The sequence below is a fragment of the Cherax quadricarinatus genome, chromosome 30 (genome assembly GCF_038502225.1).
Source record: "Cherax quadricarinatus isolate ZL_2023a chromosome 30, ASM3850222v1, whole genome shotgun sequence".
Taxonomy (NCBI): Eukaryota; Metazoa; Arthropoda; class Malacostraca; order Decapoda; family Parastacidae; genus Cherax; species Cherax quadricarinatus.
The window spans coordinates 6,257,221-6,283,515 of NC_091321.1; the positions used below are offsets into that span (position 1 = coordinate 6,257,221).

General features: G+C 43.2%; 1 protein-coding gene across 5 annotated transcripts in view; it reads right to left on the reverse strand.

Moving 5' to 3' along the window:
• gro (TLE family member transcriptional corepressor groucho) overlaps positions 1-26,295 on the reverse strand; it is a 146,764-nt gene that overhangs the window by 80,950 nt on the left and 39,519 nt on the right. For 3 of the 5 annotated variants that reach the window (XM_070089859.1, XM_070089861.1, XM_070089858.1), the window contains one exon: positions 1,770-1,876. The exons of 1 other annotated variant lie outside the window; for it this stretch is intronic. In XM_070089859.1, the coding sequence (XP_069945960.1) occupies positions 1,770-1,876 (107 nt within the window). Of the gene's footprint in view, positions 1-1,769; positions 1,877-11,059; positions 11,207-26,295 lie in introns of those variants that run through there. One more of the 5 variants, XM_053781809.2, reaches the window with a different exon arrangement.

Sequence of the window (26,295 nt, forward strand, 5' to 3'; positions counted from 1 at the left end):
GAATATTCAAATGGCTTCAGGAAGAAATCTAAATATTCATCCTTGAAACCTTTTTATCCACTTATATATACAGGGTATCCACAAAAACTCCCTGATTTCAAACAGGTATAACATGCAACTTTATTGTAATAATCTTTCACAGTAGCTTCAGATGCAGCATTTCATTCAGTTTCATGTGGTACAGGGTAGCATTAAAGGCACTCAATGTGCGCCCCTCTGACTGCTCGGCAAACATAGATGCGATAGTTCAGTTCGGTCCAGACGCTTTGCAGCATATCTCTTATCATGCGAACTGCTTCAGTGATCGAAATTTTCAGCTCTTCCAAGGTTGCAGGTAGTGGTGGTACGTAAACTGTGCTCTTCACATACCCTCAAAGAAAGAAGTCACAAACAGTTAGGTCCGGTGACCTCGCACGCCACTTGAACCATTTTACGTCATGTCCTCCAATACCCACTTGAAAATACTACTTACATCTTACTGCATTTTTTCAGTGTCTTCTTCCGTAGTGACTTTCATACTTATTTTAATGTTATCCGTTATATGGATAAAAAACAGCAGGAGGTGCTAGGACAGTGCACTGGGGAACTGAGCTTTTTATCTTGCTGATGTTGGGTTTTGCTCTGTTTACTACATTTTTTTGTGTTGTGTGTGTTAGGTACCAGTAAATCCATCTACCTACCTTTACCTCATTCTGTGTGCAATCAGTTCAGCAGCTTACTTACTGGACTGCTGGGAAACGTCTGATACAATACTACACCGGAGACTGGAGGAACAGGCAGAGGTCAGCAACTACCTACGTGACAGAAGACAGAGGAACAGTACAGGATGAGAAATAAGAATGGGAGTACCAAGTCAGGTTCCACTAAGATTAGCTCTAGGGCTACTGTTCCTAGTACAGGATACATGAACGACCTGCCAGAGGGAAGAACCTTATTTGTCACTATTTGCAGATGATGTAAATATGATGTAAATCCAATGGGAAGAACAGGAATAGGAAAGGATACTGACAAACTTCTTGAAGACCTTAAACTATGGATGTGGTCAAGAGTCTTAAGAGTTCAACCCAAACAAATGCAAAGTTAGGACAAGTCGGAAAGAGGACATGGGCGGATATAAGCTGCAAATATCAGAGAATGAGGACTTGGCGTTGAACACCAAGCATACTACCAGAAATTCATATAAACCATACATCAGCAGCAGCAACATGTGTAAGAGTAGCAAACCTCACAATAGCATTCCAGAATTTGAATAAAGAATCCTTCAGAACCTTCAATACAACGTGTCAGGCCAATCATTGGGTACGCGACCTAGAATTAAGCTCACACCTGAGCAAGCACAAGATGGAAAAGGTACAAAGGTTTGCAACAAGGCTAGTACCAGAACAGAGGAATGCACTCTTAAGAGGCTGGATGAAGTGAGCCTTACGACTTTGGCGGAGAGGAGTACTAGGGAACACATGATTATAACAAAATCTGAAAGGGAACTCATAGGTTAGATAAGGACAGACTGTTTGAATTAAGAGAGCAAAGGCGGTAGCAGAAGATACAGATGAGTTATAGGGATGTAGGAACGTACTTCATTAGTCTCGGGTAGTTTAGAAGTGGAACGACTAATATGAAGCAGTAGTGAAGGCAAACTAAACACACAGTTTCAGTAGTAGGTAATCCCCCAGGAGGACAGAAATCAGTTATTCCGATCAAAGTGGTGGGGCGAGGATCTGAGCCTCGAACCCCCGCAAAGACAACCCTGTGAGTACACAGGTACTCACGCATGGTACTGTGACTGCAAGAAGTTGAATTCCTCCTTGATGCGGTCGCAAGTCTCAGCGATGGTAAACTTGAGTTGCCCGGGTGCAGTGGGAGGCGCCGGAGGACCCTGAAGACAAAATAAAAAAAAAACTGTCAACAATCAACACCAGGACAAAACCAATTAAATTATATCTGATATACCGGTCACAGATTTGAAACAAAAAAAAAAAAAAAAAAAAAAAACTTAAGCCGAATTAAAGTTTTATAAAAATCCTTGAATTTACAATGTAATATTAAGATCTTATCACTAGACACTAACCTCTCCCCCCTCCCCCCCCGGAAAAAAAAACTAAATCCTACAATAAATTTTGTTTAAACAAATTCTAAATACCACAAACAAAATTTAAATCCCCTACTAGCACAAATCAAGGTTTACTAGCAAAAATCAATACTAAAATATAAAGTCTGCATGTAAAGCATGAGTAGGAATCTTAAAAATTATAGCCAGCGCCTGGAGACGAGCTAAGTAGCAGTACATGCACTTCGACTCGTAGTGTTGAGAGGATGTGAGCTAGAAAGAGAAAGATGCTCCCACTACAGGCAGAAACGAAGAACCACAAATATAACTTCTCAAAGATCTTAGACTTCCTCATAAACGAATATAATATATATATATATATATATATATATATATATATATATATATATATATATATATATATATATATATATATATATATATATATATATATATATATATTAATAAGTTTGCCCCCCAGTGTGAGAAATTTCATGCTGTCTTATAACTAAGGGCCTCAAGAGACGTTCATAAATGGCTACTTTTGTGGGAGAATATAACCCAAGAGAAGAGCACAGTTAAGATTTTTTTTTTATATTTCGACCTTCAACCGTGATCCCCTTTAGCAAATACACAAACCTTTCCTGTTTCTATGTGGGTCATATCCTCCCGCATATTTAGCTGTCGTAAGTAGACAATATTTACAAGTGGAGCCTAATGCAAGGGGTAGCTGTCTTTAAGAAAGGTAAGCGAGGTCTGTGACAATCTCTAGGTAGGTTATACATGTATTAACTCTTCTTTATGTACAACAGAAAAACTACCACGTGTGTAGCTCCATTTTTATGTATCAATTAATGTTATCAAACAGAGGAAGAATCAGCCTGTCTAGCAAATAAAAAGGCTAACAGAAAACTTGATCGAAAAGCGGTATGGAGAAAATGCGAGACGATACTAATGAATACAGTTCCCAGAGTGAGAGATGTAGCATCAGCATCGCGTCAGCAATTAACATGCAGATGGCGACCACCAGATAAACGAGCGGCGAGCGAGCTACCCGCATCTTCTGTCCACCACAGCATACAAGATTGTATCTCCACCGTGCGGTAACGCTAACACAACCATCACTGGTCTACACATCCAAGGATGCAAGGAGCATACAACAACGAACAAAGTATAGCGGGCCACATCCATCAAGTTACAAATTCTACAATATGCAGCATATATTTATTTTAGTTGCACCTCGCACACCTACACACCCAACAATTCATCACCAGTATCACTAATCTTACCACCACTGAGCCATCCATCATAAGTATAACCACCTCTCCTCCCACAACTATCACCAACAAAAAAAAAATGCAAAAGGAAAAGATAAAGAAATATGAAGAAGTAAAGTGAGAACAAGGCAAGGATTTGTTTTTTTACTGCATGAGTAAATTAATGGGATATCGCCACTTAACATGCAAAGAAACAATCCGCCAGGAAGACAGTACTCTGCAGCCCAATTTGTCATTAGTCGTTATTTGTATCAAATCAACATTCAAGTATCACTTCCTTTACAATATATACCTTTATACCTTTGATGAATTCCGAGAGTTATTTCTGTTCCCGGAGCCTGGCCATGGAAAATTACCTAATAGAAAGATATACTATTTTTTTTAGTGCTCCCAACCTTCATTACGTGCTCATAGTCGTCATAGGAATTAATCGATCATTCCTGCCCTCTGCTGCAGTCTAAGAAAAATAATGCTGGAATATTTGTGTCATCATGCACACACTGCAGTTTCTGTTATGTCAGAGTTGCTACACGCAGCTGCCACATATATACAGTTAACTTGGACACCATCATCACCACTCTTTATTTCCACCTGTCTTATCGTGATCTACTTGTCATGCAATACGATCCTAATGTAAGACAGTGCAGATTCATTATTATTTAACCTTCAAATGACTTAAAAAGTTCCGAAGTGTTGGAACCCGACTATTCCTACCGTTGAGAAGTGCGCGCTAGATAATACTGAAGGCATAAATACGACTACTTTACTAGAAGACTAGAGCACACAATTACAAGATACTAAAGGGAATTGATAGTGGTGACAAACAAGACTGAAATGCTAGGATGCATGAGGTACTGCCTCAGTCTTAGGATAGTAGGGAAGTACAACGAGATGGATGTGGAATCAGTAAATGTAAACTTAACACATTCTAGGGGCGATGGCCTCCGGAATCAAGAAGTAGGCAAGAAATCAGTATTACCGGTCGACGAAACTTGAGAGGCGATACCAGGAGCCAAGATTCAACAACTCCCCCCTCCCATACCTTAAATACGGATTGGCGAGTACACACTGATTTCTGATAGCTAATACCAGACAGACAGACAGACAGACGGGGAGAGGGATGGTTACTAACTGTTGCTCCTAGCAGCAGTTATCCCCTCCACCCCTAAAGCCCTACAGTTACGGCCTCAATCCCACAATTAGCACCGCCATACCCACCCCTCCTTAACATGACAAATCACTCAAACCTTACCACCGTTTTTTTGTTGCAATAATTCACGCGGAATTAGAACTGACGAGAGTGACGGTTTTTACTGCTGCCGCCGCTGCTCTAAACCATCACCTCGCTCAAGGTTGCCACACAGGCAGGAGGAGCAGAGACTGTTTGGAGATAAAAGGGGGGAGACGCACGGATGACAGGTGAACGACGCACTAGATGAAGCAGTCTACCTGTAGTAGATTCCGAGGGGGCCATCGCTCCCGCGACACGGTCCCATACCAGGCCTCATAGCTGATGGTCTATCACAGTTAGGTTGTTAGTACCAACCAAGGAGATAACATCGAAAGAGAACGTAGAAAACTTAACAAGAAAAAAAAAACTGACGAACAGCTTAAAAAAAACCACGACGGTATGTGTATTTCGCAAGCCATCTGGGAGAGCTAAACCTATAGCGGTCATACATCCCCTGGGATGGTGGAAGATAATCAAGTTCAAACAAGAGGACAGGTTCAATCCGTGAACAAGGAGTCACAGCTCCAGGGACTGAAGGGTTCACAGTAATTTAGGTACGAGATTAAATTTTCACGAGCAGTGAAGGCTCCTCTCTCTACATTCTTCAGATCTGCAACTGTGCCTGCCTTTACATAGAAAACAAGTGACTGAAAATATCATCATTGGTTCGATATCTCGTGAAAGTTCCAGTTATGAAGCTTATCATTTCCCTTGCAGTTGTGATAATAACACTTGTGATCCTTTAGAGTGAGATCTTCTGATATTATCACCCCAAACTCCCCCCCCCCCAATCATTCACTGAATGGATGAACCTATTTGAACACCGTTCCAATTTTTATTTCCTCAAATTTTCAGTAGTAAGTAAAATTTATCCTCACTGAACGTCAAACTCTTTTCTGTAGTCCACCTTTGGGATATCTGAAGGACTTCCTTGAGCCAACGTCCCCGCAGCCCGGTCCAAGACCAGGCCTCTCCGAGGATCAAGGCTAGATCAACCATGCTGCTACTGCTGGTCACTCGCAGTCTAACATACCAACCACAGTCCTTACACTTGCCTGGAGTATACCTGGAGAGGGTTTCGGGGGCCCGTTCTTTGCATACAGAAACGGGGCACCGTTCTTACAGAAACATTCAGGATACTAGATACCCAACCTGGAAAGGTATATAGAGGTCGTTTACGGCCTACAAAGACTCAAGAAGGCAACCTACTGGAGATGCCTCTAAGTACTTGGTTTGTTCTCTCTAAAATGGAGAAAAGTATACCTGATAACATATTCAAACTGAGTCCATCTTTTGGAAACACCCTGTATATATGGAAAAATCTTTAAGGCCTCGTCCCCAATTTACATACTATCATAACTTACTGTAGTTAAAGATATGGAAATAGTGTAGAACAGCCCAGATGAAACTCATGGGTGCCATAAGTACAATTAGAGAAATCTGTGTCAATATACTTGGTCCAAGACTCCTTAACCTATTACAAGCAAAAAAATCAATAATACTGCCGGAACGACAGTAGAAATTTTCTAAGAGGAAACCGGACAACTATTACGTGCAAATTTCTGATCATCTGAACTGTGATCTACCTGGAGGTTGTTTTGGGGGTCAACTTCCCCGCAGTCCTCGACCAGGCTTTCTGGTGCACAATGACCTGATCAATCTGGTTATTACTGGTGGCAGCACGCAATATAACGTAGGAACCACAGCCCGGCTGATCTAGGGTTTTTCCAGGTGTAGATTATGATGCATCTTTCTCGCCTGCGTTCAAAGGGGGTACAGGGGTACGTTCCCAGTAATTCAGGTGCTTGACGTAATTAATATATGCAATGAAGGTTCTCTATACATTTAGTTCCGCAATTTCGCCTGCCTTGAATGGGGCTTCTCTATGTGGGCCTGCAGGCCACCAGCACAAACAGCCTAGCTGACCAGGCGGTCAACAAGAAGCCTGATCCGTGGCTGGACTGCGATGATAAAAGAAGCCTAGATACCCTTATATGTCACAGGTAGCAGCATACAATCCAACATTATACAAAAGTTTCAGGTGTAGATACGATCTGGTCTTGGAGGCCAGCAATCAGTAAAACCTGGAACTAATAGCCTAGGAGGCAAACAACTAGGCGAGTTAGTGGAGAGCCGATCAGGAGCCAGGCTCTACAAGAATATCCCCTCGCCTAACACACCGCCGCACACTCCTACCCCCATGAACCCCCTCCCTCACTTTATCCCCGACTTCCTCTCCATTGATTCTCCTCCTGTTTGCTACGCTTCATTCACACCGAGAACCCCCTTTTCTCTCCCCCTCCCCCCCTGTCTACTGACCTACCACAATACCAGACACCGCAGTGTAACAGGTGCGTAGGTGGAAGAGCTCCTCCGGCTTCACCCATGGTAGTGGTGATGTACACCATCACGCATGGTTATTGGTGTACACACCATCAAAGGGTGATGTAAACTACCTCACATGTAGATAAATGGCTCGGAGAACCAACAAGTTGATGAATTAAGACACTTGTGCACAAGTGTCTAATTCTACCTTACATCTTACTAGAAGATATAAACACTGCTGGAAGTACCTTCCCCAAAGTTCCCCATCAACCAGGTTGTTGTGTAAGCCAGAGGGTCGCCACCAGCCGCAACAGCCTGGTTGACCAGGCAAGCACCAGACAAGCCTAGCTCATGGCCGGGCTGCGCTGACCTGGGTTGTGAAACTAAGTTAATCAAATTAAAACAGTGAGTCGGGTATTTTTTTTACCATTCTCATGATGTGTCACGTTAGTGAGACTGTTTTACAGTTTTTTTGTTTTGCAATTTCTACGTTGCTTCACCTGTAAAGTTGGGCTATTTCTGCCGTTTGTTGATCCTTGTTTGCTCGCGCTTCCTCTTGTTTTCGCTCGCTCTCCACAATAATCACTTAATGCTGCTGCTGCTGCCGCTGCTGTCTTCCACTAATAATCATCTAAGGAACAATAAGTGATGTGACATATCAATCACACCCGCATCTCAGCTACCTGTGTATTACTCTACTATTGCTTCCACAGTGCCTTCTTTTTTTTTTTTTTTTTTTTTTTTACTCAACATTCCCCACTCTCCTACCTGTGCTCTATCACCCTTCACACCCCACTCTCCTACCTCTGCCACATCAACATAACCCTATACTTCCAGTTACCATACAACTCTCCTCTGATATACCTCTGAAGGCTTCGGAGTTTTCCTATTCTCGTAGCCCGGCTCTAGGCCAGGCTTGTCTGGTGCTTGCCTGATCAATTAGACTTACAGCCTGCTAGTACCAGCAGGTCCCGTTAAAATCCACAATTAATCTAAGCTTAGTCCTCCTCCAGGTAACCTCCAGAAGGTTCCCCTCACCCTCTCCTTGACAATATAATGGAAGGTCTCTCTCTTTTCAGGGTTCATATTCTTTTGTTCCTGTCTCCTTTCTGTGTGTCACTTTCAATTATATTTCTTCCACTACGTATTCCTGCGACATTCCAGCGAACGGTTTCGCGAGTTCTACTTATTTATTGCATGGCTAACCAGGCTGTTGCTGCTAGTAGCCCGCAGATCCAAATAGCCATCACCACCTCGGTTATCACACACATTTACAACAGATACACACAGCCATCACCGCCTGGGTAATCACACATTTACACCATGTCCAGTTTCTTCCTGTTCCCAATAATTTCTGCCCAGAGAAAAGTGAATTAGCTTACAGAACGTGTTAAGCACACCTAAAAATCCCAAATGCGTTTATTTTCATGCCTCGGTGACAGAAGAGGTGTTCGAGGAGCCTTAAATGTACTCACTAGGAGGTTAGTAAATACGGATACCTGAGAAGATTTGAGCAGTGAGGGAGCACTTGGACCTGCTAGATAATCAGTGCTCGTGACAATAAAACAACACACTTCAGATTATCTAAGATAAAATAAAGGAAAAAAAATACTAGTACGAACAAAATATAAATCCATATTATCACATTAAAATATTCCGAATTGGTCAAAAACTATAACAGGCAGAAAAAAATTAACAGAAATTGGTAGTACAAAGGTAGAATATACTGACTGTGTAAATAATACAATGAGGGTTATGGCATTTTATTGTGAAGATGTTTCGCCCACCAGATACACTCACTGGTGAACGAAACGTTTTCATTGTGCGTCTTGTTTACAGGCATGGAACGTGCAGGAATGATCACATTAAAAATACAAAACTCTTATCATTCCAGCCCCTAAAACAAAAGTCCCAGCCGAAAGTGAAGGATAATTTGCCAATTAAGAAACTGCTATAAGGCAAAAACCCAACATGCCATATGAAAGAAACCACACTCATCGGTCCACGGGAATAAGAGGACGGGCCCCGGAAGCGATGATCCACAGATACACCATCCAAGCCATCTTGGAAACAATTCCAGTCATGAGAGATACTAATAGGCTACTAATTAAGACATATCAAAGGCAACCACCACTCTAGTAGTGAACACCACTGTTTAGTACTGAACACAAAGGACACTGAGCAGTCACTAACGACAACTGTCATAACCGGACGCAAGGAATGATCTTCTGAATTATACCATATAGCTAATTACTATACCTTTTCGTGATGTTACTGGTAATATTAAATAAACGGGCGTTCATAAAATAACTTGACGGAATTTTGTCTCGAAAGAGAACACTATAACGTTACATGGGGGGGGGGGGGAATTACACTCTTGAATTCTTGCAATGTAGGGAGAAATTTATTTGCAATTATAAAGGTATACTACTCCAAGGCTCCACTCCGTCTCCTACACCACCTCACTACTGAGCTTCACCACTGCACTGGTCTCGGGTATTTACACCGTGGACCGGGCCGCGGGGACGTTGACCCCCGGAACACCTTCCAGGTAGGTAGATAGTCTCGAGAGTTTTTCTATTCTCGGAGCCCGGCCATGGACCAGGTTTGTCTGCTGCTTGCCTGGTCTATCAGGCTGTTGCTACTATCGGTCCGCTGGTCCACAAATCAATCACAGCCTGGTTGATCTGGCACTTGGTGCAAATACTTGTCCAGTTTCCTCTTGAAGATTTCTACACTTGTCCCAGCAGTGTTTCTGGTATCTTCTGTTAAGATGAACATGTTAACACCACGAATGTTAATACAATGTTCTCTGAGTGTTCCCAGGATGTCGTCTGTCTCCTGTCCTAACTCTTACTGATCCTATTATCCACTAAGAAGTATTCTACTTTAAAGTCGTAAACTAAATGACATTTGGTATTTGCTAAGTGAAGTGTAATTAGCTCTGCCAGGAATGATTACGAAGCACATTCCTTAGAACCTGTTATGACAATGAGAGAAACACTTAGTACACATCACGACTGTGTTCAGTGAGGTTTGAGGCACATCTCCTGGACTTCATGGTTATGACAGCTTTACCTTAGATGAGTTCAGAGTTTTTCCTACACCTAGAGTCCGAACCAATACACCAGACTTGCCAATATTTCTGCTACATCACTGACTAACCGGGCCCGTCAACCATACGCTGATGTGAGCCCGAGCCGCGGAGGCGATGATCTTAGGTATCATTACTAGGTAGATAGGTGTCCTCGCCTGTATGACACATGTGACTGAATTCGAGGGTTCTCGTACACTTATAGCCCCGTCTGAAGTCAGGCTTGACATCCTCCTCCAGCCCGTCCTCTTCATCACAAATACTATTTAACTGTTTTAAAGACGGTCAAACAGGGGATCGTCGAAGACATTAAACACTGACAGCTTTTTCTTCCTTCAGGCATACGTCCTTCAGGCATACGTCCTTCAGGCATACGTCATTCGGGCATACGTCATTCGGGCATACGTCATTCGGGCATACGTCATTCGGGCATACGTCATTCGGGCATGCGTCCTTCAGTGGCTGTCAGTTTTCTGATGGAGCGGCACAACTTTTCATCATAATCTTTCATTTATAATTTTCTGGTTGAGGTGTGTTAGAGCTGGTTATTTTTCACGGCCAGAGGACCACCAAACTTAACCGAGAATTTCCCTATGAAACCAACCGAGAGAAATCCACATAGATCCTTATGGGAGTTAAGATAATGGGTTGTTTCCCTACTTTGCTTCATCTTTTCCCTACTGTTAATCTCGACTCGTAGCTTTTTTTGATTTGCAGAATCTTACATTAACTATTATCACATGAATGGGTATTATTGTTAAACTTCACTATAATTACAAAATAAACGTCGTATATTATATTCAATAGTCAGGGCAAGATTAAAGACCTCAGCCATTCTAAATGATAGATTTATAATTTCTGACTCGTGACATTTTTGAAGGGCCCTAGAATTTTAACGTGGGCACTGTACCTATTGTGGTCAATGGATAACCCAGCTCTGCCATTAGTGCCATTACACCCCTTTAATCACGTTCCCTGACTGTCTTGCAAGTTCAAATGTCAAGCAGTAGCCTTTCAAAACGCTACATAAAAAAAACATCAGTTGTACTAGGTACAGAGGGCAGAATGTGGAGAACTCTTAATACCATGTTTCCAGTGGTTAACGGGTGCTGGAGTGTGTTTACCACGGCAGACGAGCAGGAGGAGGATCAAGTCACACCGCGCAGTATAATTTCACACAAGCTCACCCACTAATGCTATTCCCACAGTATTACTTGAACAAGTGATACAAGCTTCACCAGACCACAATGAGCACCGGACTGGGGGAGAGGGGTAAGGAGACAGGGTAGGGAAGGGAAGCAAACAGGAGAACAACCTGAAGACATGTTGCACACCAAGCTTTTATTATGAAGTTTTGCTGTGTAGAGCTTTATCAAATTTTATATATATATATATATATATATATATATATATATATATATATATATATATATATATATATATATATATATATAATATAAATAAATATAAATTATACAGAATAAACAGGCACTCGAACCATGGCCGTAGCATGTAGGTGGAAACGTGCACACAAAGACAAAACTAATTGATGTGTATATGTCGATCCTTATCAGCAATAAATACACGGTCTAAAAAAATATGTATATAAAGGTGGGGAGTCAGTCCTAGCTATCAATAAAAGGGGAGGGTCAGGCTTGAGTATACGACATCTCGTTGAAGTGCTGAGGAAAGTGTCCAGTAGTTGATGCGTTTCAAATTAAATTAAGCGTTGGTTTGCATATCTTCAACGTGAACTTGGTAATTATATCCGTTTAGAGTTGTCCTTTTAAAATACTTAGTTTAGGTGTTTGATCTATACCTACTGCTAACCATGTCTCTGTTTACCGATCTTACATTGCATGTTATCTCTGAACCTTCCCAGAAGTGAGGGAGAGAAAGATGCATTCATACTGGCCTTATCCAGTCCTCATCTACGGCTAAATCATCAAAACCTCTGATAGTCCAACACATCTTCCTTAATTATTGAAATTGCATATATCTGTTGACATTTGCTAGCCTCCAGGTAGACTAGAGCGAGCAACAGGTTACTGGCCACCCACCTAGCTGGCCAGCCCTCACCCCCCCCTCCACCATCATTCTTACACTCACCTCACCACTACTCACCCTTACCCTACTACTGGAGCCACTAAACCACACGCACATCTTCACACCCCCGCCTTACACCACGCGAGCACTACCACCCACATCTTTCACCTTGGTTGCCATCTCTAATCTACCAAACGAATAAATATGAAAATTAATAAAATAATATTTTAATAACTATTACCCTATCCTAGAACTCAGCTCATTTGTTCCACTTTCTTCTCATTATCTTAACACCTGGGAAAGTAACCATATCAACGATGCTGCCCTGTTTCAAAGCTTCCTCTCAGGTAATTCCTGATAACTTCACTCAAGATATCTGTACTTGTGTTAGTGCATATTTCGTCAGGATTATTCTCTCCCCCTCCCGATGCGGGTATGTCATGTGATGACCCAGTAGTAGAGCTTTTATGTCACTGTACCAAAGCTTTCCTTTGTCTCGCCAGTAAACTCATTTAAATATTAATAATTACGTCAGATGTGAGATTCTTCCATCCCCACCCCATAATTGAAGACGAATCCGGATGTCACTGCCCCTGCGGCCCGGTCCCACAGCAGGCTTCGTTGTGGAAAACTGAAGGAAATAAGAGCTAGAACTGAGTATACTACAAACTCGAATCAAACAATAGAGCGGAAAAGTAATGTGAAGGACCTGGGTGTGGTAATGTCCGAAGACCTCACCTTCAAGGATCACAACAATGCCACTATCACATCTGCGAGAAAACTGATAGGATGGATAATGAGAACAGCCAAGAAAAGATATGCCAAGCCAATGATCCTTTTTAAATTACCTGTTCTCTCTAGGCTGGAATACTGCTGCACATAAACATCCCCATTCAAGGCAGGTGAAATTGCAGATCTAGAGAATGTACAGAGAACATTTACTGCACGTACAAGTTCCATCAAACACCTTAACTACTGGGAACGCCTGGAAGCATTTGACTTGTACTTGCTGGAGCGCAGGCGAGAGGGATGCATCATAATCTACACCTGGAAGATCCTGGAGGGACTGGTCCCTAATCTGCACACAGAAATCACTCCCTACGAAAGCAAAAGACTTGGTAGGCGATGCAACATACTCCCAGTGAAAAAGTAGGGGCGTCACCGGTACACTAAGAAAATACAGCAAGTGTCCGGAGCCCAAGACTGTTCAACAGCCTCCCACCAGCCATAAGGGGAATTACCAATAGACCCCTGGTTGTCAAGAGGAAGCTGGACAGATACCTAAAGTCAGTGCCGGATCAGCCGGGCTGTGGTTAGTATGTTGGACTACGTGCGGCCAGTAGTAGCAGCCTCGTTGATCATGCCCTGATCCACCAGGAGGCTTGGTCATGGACCGGGCCGCGGGGGCGTTGATCCCTGGAATAACCTCTAGGTAGTAAATAACGAAAAGGGGTACGCTACACAATGTACTAGGTTTAGAAGATGAAGAAATAAGATACAAGAACTCGCTAGTAGCAAGTTTCTTGGTGCAGGTATGCAGAGCCCCATCTTGCACTCACTATCATTCTCTCCCAGATATATCTCTTTAAGGGCACAGATGTTCAGACGCGGGGTAGGTTCACAGTAAGAAGGCGCCGTACATCTTCCACGGGCGATGTAGGTCGATCGCCAGCTGGTGCAAAGATCTACCACAAGTGGGATGGATTCAGCGTAACTCCAACTGAGCCTCATACCGGCTGCCATTTTGTGTACATAACATACATCATCTTATCCAACCAACCCCACCGCCACACTCCCATATTTATGTCACCATCTTGCACTGTGTTTGGTAGTCCGCAAAGTTGCTCAGCAGAGTTTTACCCAAATTCATTCCGGCGAGTCGTTCAACTTCTTGATGCTGCCTTCCTCAAATGCTGCCGGCACACCCGCACACTAACACCCTTCGCACGCACTACATACATACATTCACTCTCTCCCATTATATTATCATTTGAATATCTAAAGAGAATTAAAAGCGACTACTGTGCCGAGTCCTCAACAGCCTCGAAATTGAGATCATAAATTCTGCCTCTCCCATGTACTCGTGTACATACGTACACGCACGCACTCACAAAACACCCTTGGTGTGTCAACTGTGCACTTCACCGTCAAGGAACTTTCCCAGTGGTCTCAATACACTGCCTTTCTCATCACATAACTTGTCAAAACTTTGGCAAGGCACAGTACTCGCCCCCATCTTATTCCTTATCCTCATATCAGACAGAGATATACATCACAGCACCGTATCATCCTTTGCGGATGATACTAGGACCTGCATGAGGCTGTCATCTGCTGAGGACGCGGTTAACCTCCAAGAAGATATAAACAAAGTTTTCCAGTGGGCAACGGTAAACAATATGATGCTCAATGAGGACAAATTCCAACTACTCCGTTATAGAAAACTGGAGGAGATAATAACTAGAACAGAGTATACTACTGACTCCGGCCATACAATAGAGCGGAAAACTAATGTAAGGGACCTGGGAGTAGTAATGTCTGAGGATCTCACTTTCAAGGATCACAACAGTACCACGATCGCACGTGCAAAGAAAATGATAGGATGGATAATGAGAACGTTCAAAACGAGAGATGCCAAGCCAATGATGATCCTTTTCAAAGCACTTGTTCTCTCTAGGCTGGAATACTGCTGTACATTAACATCTCCATTCAAAGCAGGTGAAATCGCAGATCTAGAGAGTGTACAGAGATCCTTTACTGCACGTATAAGTTCTGTCAAGCACCTTAACTACTGGGAACGCTTGGAAGCACTTGACTTGTACTCGTTGGAACGCAGGAGGGAGAGATATCATAATCTAGACTTGGAAAATCTTGGAAGGAATGGTCCCAAATCTGCACGCAGAAATCACTCCCTACGAAAGTAAAAGACTGAGCAGGCGATGCAAAAATGCCCCCAATAAAAAGTAGGGGCGCCATTGGTACACTAAGGGAAAGCACCATAAGTGTCCGGGGCCCAAGACTGTTCAACAGCCTCCCATCAAGCATTAGGGGAATTGCCAATAAACCCCTGGCTGCCTTCAAGAGAGCTGGACAGATACCTGAAGTCAGTGCCGGATCAGCCGGGCTGTGGCTCGTACATTGGACTGCGTGCGGCCAGCAATAACAGCCTAGTTGATCAGGCCCTGATACATCGCGAGGCCTGGTCATGGACCGGGCCGCGGGGGCGTTGATTCCTGGAATAACCTCCAGGTAACCACATCAATACATCACCCCTACCCGGAGAGATATATCATAATCTACACTTGGAAAATCTTGGAAGGAATGGTCCCAAATCTGCACACAGAAATCACTCCCTACGAAAGTAAAAGACTGGGCAGGCGATGCAAAATGCCGCCAATAAAAAGTAGAGGCGCCATTGGTACACTAAGGGAAAGCACCATAAGTGTCCGGGGCCCAAAACTGTTCAACAGCCTCCCATCAAGCATTAGGGGAATTGCCAATAAACCCCTGGCTGCCTTCAAGAGAGAGCTGGACAGATACCTAAAGTCAGTGCCGGATCAGCCGGGCTGTGGCTCGTACGTCGGACTGCGTGCGGCCAGCAGTAACAGCCTAGTTGATCAGGCCCTGATCCATCGGGAGGCCTGGTCATGGACCGGGCCGCGGGGGCGTTGATCCCCGGAATAACCTCCAGGTAACCCTCACCTTCCGCACAACCACCACCATTCTTCCCACCGCCACACACCCACCACCCTCCCCATAACATCAACAAGCCCATCTTCTACCCCCACTCCAACCACCACATTACACAACCCTTCAACACAACCCCCACCACATAACCATCACTCATGTTCCCCACTACACCCCCCTGTACACTCCCCAGCTACCACATCATCCCCCAACAATCCTCACTCCACTGTGTTCTTTCCACAATATGCCACAAGCCTTTGAAGTTATGCTCCTAATTAACACACAAGTATTCCTTCACAACTCTGAGCTTGCAGTGTTGGCACTATGTTAGCACCCTTGTGCACACATTTTAGTGCCACTCACAGGCTAGTCTAAACCATGAATTCGGTTCCCGCCACTGTCAGCAAACTAGCCGTTTTGTAGCTGCAAACCAGCCTTGATAATAGTATTATTATTAAATGAAATTAAGGGCAGTGAGCTGTTTAAGACTGATAACTTATTCAAGAGATGGAGACACGCACACGGCAGGCAAGCATCCAGATCAATAGTGCTTTACGGAGTTCCACCAACACAAGCACGTCACTCCCGCACAGCACTGGGGCGAGGGACCACAATGCAGCACTGGGTCGAGGGACCATAATGAAGCACTGGAACGAGATTCATCCAGCCACCACAAGGGGCCACCATGCAGCACTTTTTGCTCGAATAACATAGGCGCCCCTCCCATGTAACCCCAAGCTAGGTGTTGCACTCTCCAAACTCAACACTGGCAGCACCAATCTGGATGACCCGCACAAACCTCTCCTCCCCCTTTACACCTGACAATAAAAGCTACTACATATAGGCACCACACGTACACAGCCACGATGGCTGGCGGGTTCACAGTGTGGGAATGTTCGGAGAAGGGAAGAGTGGGAGAGACGGGGGGGGGGGCAGAGGGGGAGAAAGAGAGGAGAGTTAGAGAGGGGAAGAGAGAACAGTGCGGTCTACACCACCACATGGTAGCGGGTAGTGGTAGACCACAGGAACGTGGTCACCACCGCAGGCGCGCCTGCAACCACATCACCACCACTGCAGTCCCAACACAGCTGCTGCTGATGGCCGTGAGCAAGCAGAGATGTGCTCGCCCAGTTGTGGTCATGGTAGCTGAGTCGGTCTTTGCTCTTGGATACGCAATATGCATCTCACCACCACTGTACACCCAACACCGCTCCTCCCAGATGCCAGTACTGCGTGGTGGAGAGAGAAGCCTAGTTAAACAAGAACCATGCAAGCCTGCCATAGGGGCAGGCTGCGAGAGTAGAAAAACTCAAAATCCATCGGTCGCAGCCCGGTGGTAGGCCAGGTCTCCTGATGGTCTGATCAACCAGGCAGTTGGTGGTAGCTGCACGAAGCCAAACATCGCACCAGAAGCCGGCTGACCAGAGTGACTTAAGAAACTTGTCCTGTTTTTTTCTTAAAGTTAACCAGGAGTCTGCTGATAAACCCACTTAAAATAAGAAGGCAGCCAGCTGTGGTCGCGGTGTCAATGGTGCAATACTTGTGTAGCATATAACTGTGCTAGTATCCTTTATATGCAGTGTCCCTTGCCCTTGTCCCTTCCCTTTGAACTGCGCGCGACTAGGACGCAGGCCTTCTCTCAGTTGCATCCAGACCCAGGGACAGGTATACGTCGATCAGCTGGGCTCCCTCTTGACATTACAATACATCCACATAACAGTCCGTCAGTTTGTGTTCTTGCTACCATCACTTTCGAAATTCAAACTCCGACAGCACGGGGTTGAGTCTCTGTCCTCTGCTTGTAGGCTAAACTATTAAAGCTGTGTATGGAATCTGCTTCATCGGCAATATATTCTCTCGTCTAAAATATTCTGTGCTTGCATTACCCTTCAAGGCAAGATAAATAAGACATAAAACGCACGTCTTTTATTACCCAGATAAGAATTGTTAATCGTCTTGTTATGCACTGCAACTACCTCAAGCTCCTCGATAACTTGCACTGACGATGTTAAAATGCTCACATGTGACGAGGCATTAGATACGCGGATTAATATCAAGGGTAGCTGCTTCCAGCAATGCCTTGACTATCAGAAACAAATTAAGGCCTATATAATCTTTCCGAAGACGAACTAAGATGTACGCTAAAAATCTCCTTTAAGCAACTCGGTTTATATAACCATGTATGACTATATATAACTATGCACATGTGTATATAATTAAAGTGTAATGAACACTTGTCAATGCTCAATAATAACTCAGGGAGATAGAAATTCTGATTAATTTGATCTTCATATTTCGACCCTCTTCTGAAAAGGATCCCAAAAGGGGGTCGAAATATACAGATCACTTAATCTCCCGTTTGTCTCCATGTGGGTTATTATTGAGCATATAACTATGTATACACGATGATCAAGACTAACAATCAAGGACTCGACTCGCACCAGTCGACTAGCACCCAGGTATCTATTTTCTACTAAAGTCCCGCATGTTTCGCCCTTTCCTAGTATTAAATCTCAGAAGCTTACGGTTGGAAACACTGTTCTAACCAATGAACTACATGTTCTGTCATATACGACAAATGGACAAGAGTAGAATATTCCTTGTCATTATTAGCGTAGAAGGACTATGATAAATATTCTACAAGCACGATCCCAGCAGCGTCAACCTCCGACCAACAAATGGAATATAGGAGAAACAAAGGTAAAAAGTCTCGAGGGCATCACGTTACGAGGCTGGGATGCGAGCACAATACTAGGCACAAGTTATACCAGAACGCTCCAACCTTCTGGATGATGGGGTGAGCAGTGAAGAGGAAATTGTCAATACCAGAGCAGGAAGCACGTTGAGAGAACTCAATAAGCATGAGGGCCTAAGTCTTATTACTGTTAATTTATTTGTCAAGGAAAATCGTTTGAGAATCATAATATAGCCCGCTCAAAGCCGCACTGAGAGCATCATAAAAATTATCAGTGGAGTAACTGCACGTAAATAATTGGGTGTTAAGTCTACCAGGAAAAGAAGGAAATAGATATTCAACTTCCTGACAAATAGAACACAAATAATTGTAATAAACAAAGCAAAATCTAATTTCAGCAAAGTAAAAGGTTCAATAACCCAATGCAGTGCTGGCGCATCTACGTTTTTTTTTTTTATCACAGTGAACACAGAAACACTAGCCTTAATTTCATATAATTTGCAGATGCCAAAATATATAAGAATATCACCTCTGAAGAAGACGCACAAAACTTATAATACATAACCAGTCTTCTAGTGCGCAGAGAACATGACATTCAAGAGCAACAAGTTCCAACTACTTAATTTGGAAAGAATGAAGAATTTAAAAGTGGCACTGAATGCAAAATCCAAGAGGACAATATCCTGGTTGCCCAACACAAGACTCCCAGCTCAGTCTGGTAAATTTCAATGATGGAAAGTGATAGACCACGATGGGTGTGTCTAGTAAACACACATTGTGCAGGCTTTGTCAAAAGCCATGTACATTAGAACAGCCACTCGATACGGGTTGTATCTAGTTTTGATAAAACAAATCTTTAGCAGAGCTGTGGTGTCTACGATTGGCAGCGTACCGTTGGCATCAACAGCCTGACTGACCAAATCATCAGTTAAAAGGCTTTGATCTGTGGTCGAAGCGATGATGCTTGGAACAATCAGAAGGTACACCAGGAGACAAGCAGTTTCACGACTCGGCAAATATTGATAAGTGTAACCGTGTGCCTTCCTATCCAACCCAACACCACCACAAAGACCCGTGCTCCAGGTCGAAAATAACACAGGATATACCCATCACGATAAACATGAAAGGAATACAGCAAGATGCAGGGAATGTCATGGCAACACACCAAACGCACTGCCACCCCTGGTTACTCCAACACTCGCGCAAACATTGAAAGCACCCTTTCAAGGTTCGTCAACTCCCTTCATATTAAAGGAGATACCAAAAGTACCCTTCAATTCAAAAACCTCCGTAAACATCCCTGAATATTGGGGCTGCTGTGCCGACACCTAACACAGAAATGCAGGAATGGTCCTACAAGTAAGTGCTACAGTATTTTCAATAGTGGTGCGGGAATGAGAAGAGACTCAATAACAGTGTATTAGAAGAGTGATGCCCAGGATATGACAAAGGAGGGGATTTATGAATAATTTCAAACGATTTGTCTAGCATAGGTCAAGAGGCCTACTACAGTGCTGCTCTATTAGACTTCGTTTATAACCTCCACGGGAACTAATAGGACAGCTAGCCAGAAATGCTAAAGGAGATGAACTTCGCTGGAAGAGCAAAGGGTAAGGGGGAAACCAGAAGGTACTCAGGATCTTTATAGTGTGGCCAGACAGACTGACATAGGACCAGAACGAGAGAGCATAGATGGAAGTTAACTGCCAGGAGAGCTACAGGAACATTATGAAGCTCTTTTACAGAGTAAGGGTTATCAACAAATGGAATGAGGTGAGGAGCTTGTGACAGAGAACTTTAAACATACGTCACTGACTGTTCTCTACATATATGCTATGTATGATAATCCATGTGATTGTATTTGTGTATACCTGAGTACTCTTACTTAATTACTTAATAAACATGCACTACCATGAAGACAGTATAACCCAAACAAGTTCATAAGCCATATCAACTATATAGTTTATTACTGCAATATTCAGATATCACTTACTTTACAAATTATATCATAAGTTAACTGCAGAAAATTCTGAACCTTTTTTTTTTAATGCTGTGAATCTTGGTTACAAAGTGCCTATATCGTTCATAAATGTTAGTTTCCTTTATCTTTGATGCAGCTTTGACGTGTAGAGTTTTTCTACTCGGGGAGCCCGGTCCTGGGCCAAGTCTGGTGCTTGCCTAGCCAACCAAGTTGTTGCTACTGGCGGCCCACTGGACCACGTGTCCATCACAGTCTGGTTGATCTGGCACCTGGAGGTACTTGTCCAGTTTCCTCTTGAAACTTGTACGGTTGTCACAATATATCAACACGGATGTTGATATAGTGTTCCTTTATTGTGCCTACGGTACCCATGTTTTTCACGGGGTTATTTTACACATTCTCCCATCTCTCTCATTTCAGTACGTTATGGCAGGGTGCAGATTTGGGACTAGGCCCTCAAGTACTTTCCACGTATATATTATCATGCATCTCTCCTCTGCCTCTGTGAGTACATATTTAAGGCCGAGGCATTCCCTGTAATTTAAATGCTTTATTGGCTCTACATTGGTCATAAATGATCTCTAACTGTTCCAGCCCTATTTCTTTTGCCCTTAAAGCCGTCAATACTGAGCAATAAGACCACAAACGATCTGAACAGTATCACCACTGGCAACACTTGCCTTGATGTCAAGATGTACTCGGTTTATATATATATATATATATATATTATATATATATATATATATATATATATATATATATATATATATATATATATATATATGCAAAACAACCACTCTGAAAGAACAGAGTAGTCACGAAAGCGCTTGGAATTTCTCTATTCTTTCAGAGTGGTTGTTTTGCATATTCTGAAATCACCTGTTTACTGTGATCTTATTGCATATATATATATATATATATATATATATATATATATATATATATATATATATATGCTGGAGTATGTTTGTATCCTTCTCTCCTCACACATTCCTCCCTTGGAACTACTATACCCACCCATCACAAACCGACAATCAAAATAAATCCTGGCCGGTACTGTATCTACCCTTCTACCCCATTTTTAACTATGCACCTGAGCCATTAAATGTAATTATTTGGAACTGCTGCACTGATTCACCGTTTCCTAACTTCTCATTAACTCATCCTCTAGATTAATATTTTGTTTCCTTGTATTAGTCTGCAACGAATCTCCAAACCTGTACGAGATATGTGCTCCCACAATACCTCGAAACAACTGTTACACACTGGCTGATCATTAACCGGTTTAGGTCTTCCCTAAGTCTCTTCCCTATTCGGGCAATATTGTTATATATATTGATGGAAGTTCGATTAAAGAGCCGTGAGCATCTGATATTGACACTGTTTTCTCATCGCATTTTTGGCACTCCTGTTTAAAGCAGGAATGCCTTAATTCTTAGCGGACAAGATATCGAACCTCCACCATTTTTTTTTTTTTGCTTCATGACTTACACTGGATTACCGCATCACAAATATAATAACAGTCCCGTGAAACTGTGGTTGGAACACTGACCTGCTCCAACAACAATTTCTGGAGTTGCTTCCCCAAGTCACCCCCTTCCCCGTCCACGGAACGGTCCCAGATCAGGCCTCCTGGTTGCTGGCCTGATCGACGAGGCTGTTAATGCCCACAGTCCAACGTATGTGCCACAACCCGGCTCATCAGGAAAAGTTTTGAAAAATCTGTAACCTCTTTAAAACCCTTTACCGGGCAAGACTGAGTGTGCTCAGTCTTAAACACGTTTTGCGCATGTCTTCCTACTCCCACCACGCATCTGGGTTCCCATTCTCTATTTCTGACCAATGACAAGTCTTCGGTGAGTCGCTCCAGCTAATTGATGATGGCATCTATTCGCTTCCCATTGGTTGAGAGACCAAAATGTAAACACTTCTAGCTTGCCGTCGCCAAGAGCAGTTTTTTTTTCCTCGAGTGACACTCATATACTCTGATTTTACCCTCTGCAATGTTGGCAAGTACTGATTTTTGTGTCTAATGCCTAAATAAATAGTTTAGGTATATGTTGATATATAATTAAAGTCTGTGAGAAGCATAATACGAGTGTACCATGCAATTGAAGAAAGTGCAAAGAAAAAGGACTGCACACATACGGTTCTGCCTGTCAAGGCCCAATTAGCAATTTCAGTAAATATTTATAAAAAAGTTCTATTGCATATATGAATTCTGTAGTGGTCTGGGTGTGTACAGAATGTTTTTACTGTCCTTCCAGATCAATGAGAAATTGTTTTATGGTGGTTCCTCTAAAGAGAAGTCCAAATATCTCTGCATTTTGGAGGAAAGTGACTCAGATCCAGAGCCAAATGACCTGGAATTGCTTGACAGTGGTGATGAATACTTTCCACCTGATGCAGAGGTGTCAAGTTGTTAGAAGCAGGAAGATATACCATCCAAAAATCCTAAATTAGCCCAGAAAAAGAAATTCATTACGATCGAGGAGTACCCTCACAAATAAAAATCATGTCACATCCTCATTTTCCTGTACCATATGCAAAGTCAATTTATGCATCAAGAAGGAAAGAAATTGCTTCATAGCCTTTCGTTGTAGCACTTAGTGATCTAGAATGATTGTTCTTTCTCAGGAAATTCAGGGAATATGGGACTTTAAAGTTTTATCCCTTTGCAATGTGTCCATGTTGCTCTTCGGCTCATTTTTACATTTTTTTTATACTTGCAAAAAATGTTTGGAAACAAGTTCCATTTATGTTTTTGATATTGTCTATTTGTATAACAAATTAGAAAAGTACTTATTTGTTTTAACAATTGCAAATTTGCAACATTTTCTATTTTACAACCTTTACCAGGCAGGACTACTTACATATGGTCGTCGAATATTGGCAACTGAACGAAAACTAATTTTTAGAAATCCATTTATATGGGCTTATTTCCCCTACATTGAGATACTCTATCCACTCACAGGAAATACATTTCGAAATTTGCATTTTCCTAGATGTGCCTGGTAAAGGGAATTAAGACTGCTAGAAGTTTGTTGGTAATCCTTATGCATGAAGGGATGGTGTTTATTCGTGGTGCCTTAACACTCTCCTGATGTACTTATCGCTTCCCTGCTTTCCATTGGAGGTATCCTACACCGTTTATCAACCCTCTTGTGTTCATAAGCAGTAATTTCGATGTGCAGGTTTGGGACCAATCCCTCCAGTATCTTCTAGGTTTAGATTTTGGTGCAACTTTCTCGCCTACACTATAAGGAGTGCCGTTCTGGGTTTGTTCCCAGTAATTTAGATGCTTGGCTAAGTTTATACAAGCTGTGAAGGTTCTCATTACATTTTCCAGCTGAGTACTTTTGCCTTCGTTGAAGGAGGCCATTAGTACACAGCAATACTCCAGCCTAGAAAGAACGGGTGACCAGAAGAATATCAACCCATGCTTGAAGGTTCTAGTTATCCAACCTACCATTTTTGTTGCAGTTGCAATAACAACGTTGTTATGTTCCTAGAACTTGATGTCCTCTGGCATTACCACTCCCAGGTCGAGTGGTTCGAATCTGTCTTTGATCTTATTTCCTACAATTGTCCGTGACGTAGTAACTTAAATTTGTGCTCACTGGACAACCTACTATTGTCAGTAGCCTACTGGAAGACTTGGTTTATATCAGCTTGGAGGCTTGCTCTTATCTATGGATGTCACTTTCATATAAATTCTACTCTCGTCTGCAAAGGATGATACAGTGCTGTGATTTAGGTTCCTGTATGTCAGAACTGCGAATGAGGAAGAAGTGGGGGGCGAGTACTGTACCTTGGACTGGAATCCTGCCGGTTTTGTGCACATCTTATTTCTCACTCAAGTACATAGTTATTTTGATGTGCAGGAGTTTCCACTAGTTTAAATGGTTCATCAGGCCATGTAAGCTAGCCTAGAAAATCCCGTAAATCTAAGCGTCCCGAAGATCTGAAAGTCCAACGGACCTAAATATCCCTCAGATTTGAGCATCCCGCTACCTCTAAGAGTCACCAGAAGCCATGATTCTCTGCTCTTCACTGGTTTGAGGGCAACTTTCCACGAGCGAGCCGCACTCGTGCTCCACATCACTGCCACGTCCTAAAATGCCACCAACATTACCTGATCATTTTGAAAATGCCGTAATAGGTGTATATGCAAGACAACATTCATTACCAACACTTAATAAAACAAATTCCAAGAGCTACGTAAGAGGGACGGCAACACTAAGGTAAAGGAGAGGTAAAGAGGGAGAGGGGGAAAACAAGAAATGATTTTGTCTGAAACAAACTTTATTACACTCGCAGTGTGCAGCTTCCCTATTATAAACAACCTACAATGTGGAAACAAAAACTAGCTATGCCTTCCTGCCATTACATCACTCGGGATGGAATTCGTGAATCTACCTGGAGGGTGTTCTGGGGACCAACGCCCCCGCGGCCACGACCAGGCCTCCCGGTAAATCAGGGTTGTTACTGCTGGCTGTACGCAATCCAACGTACAGGGCCTCCAAGAGAAATTTTGCAAGACGGGACGAGACTGGGGCCCCTGGGGGCAGGCTGGGGCCCCTGGGGGCAGGCTGGGGCCCCTGGGGGCAGGCTGTGGCCCCCAGTCTAAATGAACTTTACATAATTTTCTAAATACAATTGAAATTACAAAAAAAATTAAACTAAAACGTCTGTAGTTATGGGGCCACTTCAGAGATTCACAGCCAGACCCCGGACCAATGTACCGGCTGAACCCCCCCCCTTATCCCCTCCCATAGGCCCTGCCAATGTACGAACCACAGCCAGCCTGGTCACCAACTTTAGCCTCGCGATAAGCGTGCTAAGAGGCCAGCATGATTAAGTAGGTAATGAAATGTATCAGCCTGAGCTGAGAGCCTTAAGTAAGGCGATAAGGATCTCAATTATTTGTATGGGAAAAGAAATTGGGAGTTGTGGTGGATAAAACTTTTAAACCGAGTCACAAATTTGTCACGGTGGATATGTAGGGCAGCGGGCTACCAGCAGCAACAGCCTGGTTGACCAGGCAAACACCAGACGAGCCTGGCCCCATGGCCGGGTTCCGGGAGTAGAAAAACTCTCGGAACTCATCAAAGGTATATCACACATAAGGGGGTAGAGCCTTGATTAAGCTTGTCAATACTAGTGGACTATATGCTGAACAATTAGCAAGGAGTGAAAGTATTGTTAGCTACCCAGAGATCTGATAATCTTGAAAAACTTAGTGAACGTAAAAACAGCAGCAAGGGAAGAAACGGATGCAGCAATCGATGAAACAGCGGCGGAGATGTTGACAGAAGGGAAGGCAGGCAGGCAATGGAGGAGGTGAAATGAGGAAGGAGCAGAGGCGATGGAAGAGGATGAACCAGCACGTTGGGTGGTGCACCAGGCAACCACCATCTTACACCAACCAAGATAAGATAAATAGGCAAACACAGCTACTGCCCCTCTCCACCTTACCCCGGCACACTTCCATTATCTTCCAGACCGAAATCCCACCCAGCCAGCTACCCATCCACCACGAGAGATCGGTAGCCAGGAAGAGACGTATGGGTCTCTCCTCATAGCTGTGTTTACCCAACAATACACACCTAGTTAACAACTGGCTGCAGTCGCATCCTGGATGAGGGTGATACCATAATATTTTGCCAGGGCCAAATTTTGAAATAAACAGAGGCAGAATAAAATCTTTACATTATCACCATAATATCTTTTTCATCATCAGGCCTTCCATCCCCAGTATCATCCTATCACTATCAACAGGCCTATCATCCATCATCCTTGCTATTATTCTATCACCATCAGGCCTACCATCTCCAGAATCACCTATCAGGTCTACCATCACCATCATCTTATCGCTATCATCTTACTGCCAGTATCAAGATATCACCACCAGG